Source organism: Alligator sinensis, unplaced genomic scaffold (assembly GCF_000455745.1).
Source record: "Alligator sinensis unplaced genomic scaffold, ASM45574v1 scaffold410_1, whole genome shotgun sequence".
Classification (NCBI taxonomy): Eukaryota; Metazoa; Chordata; order Crocodylia; family Alligatoridae; genus Alligator; species Alligator sinensis.
In genome coordinates, this window is record NW_005841972.1 from 1,421,477 (window position 1) to 1,429,166 (window position 7,690).

General features: G+C 50.2%; 1 protein-coding gene across 1 annotated transcript in view; it reads right to left on the minus strand.

Moving 5' to 3' along the window:
• SNRNP25 (small nuclear ribonucleoprotein U11/U12 subunit 25) overlaps positions 1 to 7,684 on the minus strand; it is a 16,814-nt gene extending 9,130 nt beyond the window's left edge. The window contains exons 1-4 of the mRNA XM_006020879.3: positions 7,671 to 7,684; positions 7,378 to 7,468; positions 3,934 to 4,039; positions 3,373 to 3,447 (exon numbers count right to left, since the gene is read on the minus strand). Of these exons, the coding sequence (XP_006020941.1) occupies positions 3,373 to 3,447; positions 3,934 to 4,039; positions 7,378 to 7,417 (221 nt within the window). The 5' untranslated portion in view covers positions 7,418 to 7,468; positions 7,671 to 7,684. The remainder of the gene's footprint in view (positions 1 to 3,372; positions 3,448 to 3,933; positions 4,040 to 7,377; positions 7,469 to 7,670) is intronic.
• Between the last annotated feature and the right edge of the window lie 6 nt (positions 7,685 to 7,690).

A 7,690-nucleotide genomic window follows, 5' to 3' on the forward strand; every position in this document is an offset into this window, starting at 1 on the left:
CCCCGCCTGCAGGCATTGGTGCTCCTGCCGCCCTGCTCTGGGTGTGGGCTTCCACTGGCCCTGGCACAAGCCCCACACACTAGCGCAGGCCCCATGCTCCTGCCTCCCACCCTGGGTGCAGGACCCTGCTGGCTTGAGCACTGGCTTGGGCCCCACGCTCCTCCCCTCTTTTGCAGCCACTTATCTCCACCCCCATACCCGCTCTGGCACCATGTGCCAGCCTGGGCCCGTGCTTCTGCTGTCCCGCCCTGGGCCTTCATGCCTGTCCACCCGCTCGCTGCCACTCACTCGCTGCCGACACTACTGCTTCTCCCTGCCTGCTGAAACTCTGATTCCACTGAGTGCTATAGTGAAACTGGCTGAGCACTCAGTGGAATTGGGTATCAATTCTAAATGAGCACTATAGTGAAATAGTGCCAACTGAAACCGCATTAAGCGGGGGTTGCCTGCACGGAGGCCTGGAAAAATAATGGAACTAAAGGTGTGAATATACATGGGACACAGTAGCACCAAGTTGCAGTTTCAAACACTAGGAGTTTGAGAGCTTTAGCATTAGATTTGAAGATGATCCAGACCTAAGGCTTACCTCACAGGTCACTTTCGAAGCTTCTTTATGAAGCAAACTTCATCCCGATTTCTGATCCCATACCTGAGAGAGAAAGGGCAGGGGTAGGCGGGCGCGCGAGAGAGAAAGGGCAGGGGTGGGCAGGACAAGGGAGCGGTGCGAGAGACAAGGGAACAACACAAGAGCAGAAGGGGTGGAGAGTGTGCGTGAGAGAGAGAGGAAGGGGGGGCGGGGGGGGGGAAAAGAGGGAAAATTTAGTAGTACAAAATGCAGGGGTAGGGACTATTACAATTTCTCCTATAAGTTTGGAGCTCATCACTTGGAAAAAAGCAAGGGGGAGGAAAACCTGGTCTGACAGTCAATCATAGGATGAATGAGTTTGAAATGGAATTCAGCAATGAATAAAAGGCAAATATGACCCTAGAGTGGAACAGGGTATTTCTGGTAGAGATAGGAAAGCATTAATGCACTGGTGAAGCTATCCGGGCTCATGGGGCCAAAAGCTTGCAAAGAAAAATAATAATTTTTTTGCTATTTTCTAGTCGGTCTAATCACCAAGAGTTTTGTATTCCTCTGTCTCAGGCGAACATGGCTACAAAACAGATCCTGAAACATGACAGATACTGTATTTTAGCCATTTTTGGAATTATAAACTTCACTGATAAACAAAAAAGATTTCTACATCTCCCTGCCTTTCTGACACCACCAGGGAAGAGAAACTGCCTTATCTGCACAAAGAGCAACTCGCACAAAGGGACTCTCATGGACCCAGAGGAACATACATCCACCTTCAGCTTCCTCTGTGCAAAATGAAGTTTATTATTTATCTAAGGGAACTTTTACAATCTCCGATTTCTCCTCAGGCTGAAGAAGGGTATGTGCGCCCAAAAGGTTGCAAAGAATATAACACTTAGTTGGTCTAGTAAAAAGGTATCACCTCTGAACCAAGAGTTTTGGAGCTTTCTACTCCTTTTTATCTCAGACCAATATGGCTACAAAACAGATCCGTGGACAATTTTAGTCACCCATATATATTCAAGAAAAACAACAACTGGAATAGATGCAAAAAGGGCTCTTGCAATGACTGGAGAATAGAGAGCCTAGCATGCAGGAGAAGACTAGGGGAGCCTGGCTTGTTCGGGCTCACAAAATAAATGCTGAGTGAAAGTGTGACTGCCCCCTATAAATTCATAGCATCAGGAAAGGAAAAGATGTATTTGAACTGAAGGACAACCTTGGCACAAAAAAAGGTGAACATAAATTGATCACAAATACATTTGGCCTGGAAACTAGAGGACAATTCTTCATCTGTGGAGCATTGAAGTCCTGGAGTAGCTTTCTAGCAGAGCAGAGATACAAAAAACATAACAAAAACTAGCTGCTTTTAAGATATAGCTCAATACATTTCTGAAAGTGCCTGCAACTGCAGGGAACTGGATTTGATCAAATCCAGTTCCCTGCAGTTGCAGGCACTTTCAGAAATGTATTGAGCTATATCTTAAAAGCAGCTAGTTTTTGTTATGTTTTTTGTATCTCTGCTCTGCTAGAAAGCTACTCCAGGACTTCAATGCTCCACAGATGAAGAATTGTCCTCTAGTTTCCAGGCCAAATGTATTTGTGATCAATTTATGTTCACCTTTTTTTGTGCCAAGGTTGTCCTTCAGTTCAAATACATCTTTTCCTTTCCTGATGCTATGAATTTATAGGGGGCAGTCACACTTTCACTCAGCATTTATTTTGTGAGCCCGAACAAGCCAGGCTCCCCTAGTCTTCTCCTGCATGCTAGGCTCTCTATTCTCCAGTCATTGCAAGAGCCCTTTTTGCATCTATTCCAGTTGTTGTTTTTCTTGAATATATATGGGTGACTAAAATTGTCCACGGATCTGTTTTGTAGCCATATTGGTCTGAGATAAAAAGGAGTAGAAAGCTCCAAAACTCTTGGTTCAGAGGTGATACCTTTTTACTAGACCAACTAAGTGTTATATTCTTTGCAACCTTTTGGGCGCACATACCCTTCTTCAGCCTGAGGAGAAATCGGAGATTGTAAAAGTTCCCTTAGATAAATAATAAACTTCATTTTGCACAGAGGAAGCTGAAGGTGGATGTATGTTCCTCTGGGTCCATGAGAGTCCCTTTGTGCGAGTTGCTCTTTGTGCAGATAAGGCAGTTTCTCTTCCCTGGTGGTGTCAGAAAGGCAGGGAGATGTAGAAATCTTTTTTGTTTATCAGTGAAGTTTATAATTCCAAAAATGGCTAAAATACAGTATCTGTCATGTTTCAGGATCTGTTTTGTAGCCATGTTCGCCTGAGACAGAGGAATACAAAACTCTTGGTGATTAGACCGACTAGAAAATAGCAAAAAAATTATTATTTTTCTTTGCAAGCTTTTGGCCCCATGAGCCCGGATAGCTTCACCAGTGCATTAATGCTTTCCTATCTCTACCAGAAATACCCTGTTCCACTCTAGGGTCATATTTGCCTTTTATTCATTGCTGAATTCCATTTCAAACTCATTCATCCTATGATTGACTGTCAGACCAGGTTTTCCTCCCCCTAACTGGATTTGATCAAATCCAGTTCCCTGCAGTTGCAGGCACTTTCAGAAATGTACTGAGCTATATCTTAAAAGCAGCTAGGAGTTCCCATCCCTTCCAGTGGCACGGGAAAAGAGAATAGATATCATCCAAAAAAAATCCTTCCTTTTATCTGTACACTCATTTAGCCACATTATTTTGCAATGCAGATCACACCAGGTTTCTTTATAGTCCAAGCAGGCTCATAAAACTGAGGAGAATTCTGACCACTTACTCTCTCAGCTTCTTTCGGTCGTCTGTCAGTTTCTCTCCAGCAAAGGTTAGGTGATATGTTCGCCACACATATTTCCTGCAAAATCAGAATTCTGTGAGTTAAAGGACAAAAGGAACAGCAGTTAACCACATTAATTAAAAAGTAGGAGCAGAAAAGGGACAAGCAAGAGATATGACTCTGAGTACAACTGAAGCTTTCTGATCAGCCAGGTCAGGTAACCACTGAATTCCTGGTTTGTGCAGTTTGTCTTTTCATGGTGGTGGTGCTCATCTCAAATTGCAGTGACCAAGCAGTTGGACGTTCAGCCTGTCTCAAATGAATCTTGCACAGGCTTTTCCTAAGCCCCTGAAAATACTTTACTTTACTAGCTAGTCATCAGCAGGCAATTCTTTCAGTTTGATCAAACACCAGCAAAACTATAAAACAGAAAAATCTCAAAATTTGAGAGTCAAAAAGAAAATAGAATGGTGATTGCTATATGCAGCCCTTACTGCAGAAGAAGAGGGTAGTGCTGAAGTTCAGACTGTCCACAGCACACCTTGCCTTTCTTTGAGAGCTTACCAGCTAACATGCTGTATACCTCCTTCCCGCTCCTGTTTCAGCTGCACATACCGCTGGATGGCTTTCTTCAGGTCCTGGACACTGGCATTCTGTACCACTACTACAGCTGAAGGGGAGAAGACTTGCAATTAATAACACCAGGAGATATGCTCTGAAAGGAGGCAGAGCTCCAGGCCCTACCCTTACCTGCTAGAAGCTGCACTTTATAATAGGAGCTATTTTATGCCACAACCACTCCAGAACCCAGCCCGAAGATGGAACTTAGAGGGCACCAACCCAACTGAATAGCTGAGGAATGAACATGGCTAAGTCTTCCAGTCTGGGTCAGTCTTCACAAAGAAGGTTGCTTTATAGCAGGGGTGGGCAAAATATGGCCTGTGGACTTTATCTGGCCCACAGGGCCCCTAAAGAAATGTAGAAAATTAAAATGCATCTGTCCTTGGTTCCCATCAAAAATGACAGAAACAAGGGGTAGTAGGACCCAGGGGAATTCTCAGTAGGATCCTACAACAGCAGGGCCCCTCCAGCCCCGGCCCCCCAGCTGGAAGCCCCAACAGGGGGGGAAGCTCAGGTAAAGGTAGGGAGGGAGGGTGGCAGGGAAGGAGCTGGTGCAGAACGCGGGGAAAAGCGGCCCCTCCCCCACCCCATGGCCAGTGCTCACTACTGCAGCCACTCACAGCATGCACAGGGCTGTCCTGAGCAGGCACAGAGCCCCACACGGGGCTGGCAGTGGGGACGGGTTACAAGCTGGTCCAGAGCACGGGAAAAGCGGCCCCTCGCCCACCCCCTGCACTGCAGCTGCTTGCCACCCGCCTGGGGCTGCCTGTGCCTGCTCAGGACAGCCCTGCGCGATCTGTGAATGGCTGCAGCAGGGAGTGTGGACCACGGGGCAGACAAGGGGTGGCTCTATCCTGCGCTCCGCACCAGCTCCTACCTTGCTGGCGAGCAGGGGTTCAGGGCTGTGCGCTCCCCCGAGCCTGTACCGTGGGGCTGGGGGGGGCACTGGAAGTGAGTGGGCGCAGGAACACAGGGCTCACACCGGTGTCCCAGCAAGGCCCAGAGCAGGGGTATAGGGTTCCGGCTGGCAGGGGCTCTATGGAGCCGGGCCAGCTCCCCCCCCTTCCTGCTGGTGCAGCCCAGCCCAGCTCCACAGACCCCTGCCAGCCTGCACCCTGTTCTGGGCCCCACCGGTGCTGGCCCTGGGACATCAGTCCCAAGACATTGGGACACTGTTCCCAAGATGGTGACCAGGGGGCAGGGCACCTGTCAAAGGACGGGGCTACCCATGCAGCCCTCGACAGCTTGCCAAAACTGGGTAAGCGGCCCTCCGCCCGAAATAATTGCCCACCTCTGCTTTACAGCCTTTAAGCTCCAACCTCGTATGTTTGATAGAGGCAGGTCTGAGGTGAAGGACCAAGTGAGAAATCATTACAGAACACTGTCAGTAAGCTGTATTTCTGCCTGCCACCAAGGTAGGGTATTAATCAGGTACTTCACCCAATTACACACCTACTCCTCTGGCTCCTAAGTACTTCAGGGTGCTGGACTGAGGTTCGTGAAATTGTGCCCCAGCCATTTCAGTCCACTCAATGCACCAAACTGCAACTGCCCACCTTGGATCACATATGTAATTTCTTCTCGACTTGCTAGAAGATGTCACCATATTGTGACAACAAGGTAGGCATTAAGCCCAATATCAAAAGACTAGCTGTGGGAACCAGAAATTAATCGCTATTCTCTATCAATAAGGACCTACCAAATTCATGGCATAAGTGGAGTACATGGCAGATCCTTTAATCTTTCATGCTTCCTCGTGTGCCCCTCCCCGCAGTTATTGATTGGCATAGGGAGCACACTGCTCCCTCCTAATCGGTAGGAAATGAAAACCATGGTTTTAATTATAGTGTGGTTTTTGCCTCCCCGCCAGCCAGCAACAAGCATCAGGGCCACTGGGGCCCCTCAGCCAGTCAGCGGCAGGAGGCAAAAATGGTGCCAACTAGGGGTGCACTGATAAAGATTTTTTTGGGCCGATACTGATGGCCAATTAGCAACAAGCCATATTGGCTGACACTGATCCGATTGCCAATATGCAGCCCAACAGCTCAGAGAGCAGCATCAGGCTGGTAAGTCTGTTGTGGGGAAGGGGCAAAACAAGGCCCCTATGGTGAGGGATGGAGTGTGATTGGGGCAAGGACAAGGGCAAACACTGCGTGCACCCCTGGAGGAGGCATAGCGGGGCACGTGCCTCCTGGACGTGTGCATAGTGTGGCACCAGGCTCTTTCCAGTGGTGAGGGCCAGGCTGAGGTTACAGGGGGCTATGGCAAATTTTGGGATGGCTGTAGCTCCCCCCTCCCAGCACCACCCATCCTGAGAGCAGCCCAGGCCCAAGCCCCACCCATCAGGCAGAGCCTGGCACTGCTCCTGGCCCAAGTGCACAGCAGCAGCTCGCCCTTGCTCTGTGCACAGATCTAGGAGACATCCCTCCCTTGGGGGTGCATGCAACAGCAGAATGTGCCTCCCCGTACACCATCCAGACAAGCCGCTTATGGCTGTCTTGTGCCTTGTCCTGGCTGTGCAGCACCTGCCCCAGCCCCACTCCCTTCTTCACTGTGGGGGCCTTGATCTACCCCCCAACCCATTCCACAGACTTACCAGCTGGATGCTACTCTCCACGCTGATAGGCTGCGCTCTTGGCCACCTGCGTGCTGTGCTGCGCTGCAGCTGTGTGCGTGCACGCAGCATGTATTGGCGACATTATTGCTCACAGCAGCCAAAAAAGCCGATTGCCAATAATGTCAGTTTTCCGTTTATTGGTGCCGATATGATATGTACCGATATATCACTGCACCTCTATTTAAAACTGCAGTTTTTTCCTAACCACCAACCAGGAGCAAGCTGCAAGTGTGGCCCCTGCACCAAGGGGGGGGTGGGGAACCTGCAAGATTAAGGAGCAGCAGCGCACCCCACTTGTGCAGTGAATTTAGTAGGTCCCTATCTATGGATCTGACCCCAGGTCTGCTTGGCTTTACTACTAGGGCTTTACTGCCTGTCCTGATGCCAAGGGCTTACCACCTAATATGCATTTCAGTTAAAGCATCTCCTTCCACCCCATGTCTGTGCGGTCCTCCAGTGTTTTCGACAGATGCTGCAGAGAACTCAGACATGCTGGAACTCGTAGGGAACAGGACTGAACATTATCACTGTGCAGGCTCTTCAAGAGCAAGCATATTTAAAGGACTACATGACATAAGACTGCCCCACGGCAGCGGGAGCAAGAAGGCAAATGCTGCCCCTGCACAATGCCCACAGGTTAGCATCCCCGTCTCAACACCACGTGTCCCTATGTGCGCGGTGCTCACCCATCCCCACAAAGCCAGCACAGCCAACGTGAGGCCGGGCAGCCCCCAAACAACCCCAGCAAGGGCAGCGCCAAAAGGACTTACGCATCACTTCCTCGTCGGCTTTGCACACGCGCACCGTCATGGCCTGGCCGTACTCCAGCGCGATTTGGGAGTTGATTTCCTCCGGGGTGACCTGTCCCGGGCAGAAGAACAGCGGCCGCGCCCATGAGTCCTGGCCCCGGCCCCGGCCGCCCAGCAGCTCCCTCGCTCCGGGCACTCTCGTCGCTTCCCTGCAGCGGTGGGCCGCGCCCCGCACCCGGCCCCTCTGAGCCGCTAGGAAAGGCCACGACGCCGGGCGCCCTCGCAGTGAGGGGGACGCGGCGCTCTGGGCCCACCTGCACAGGGAGGTGACACA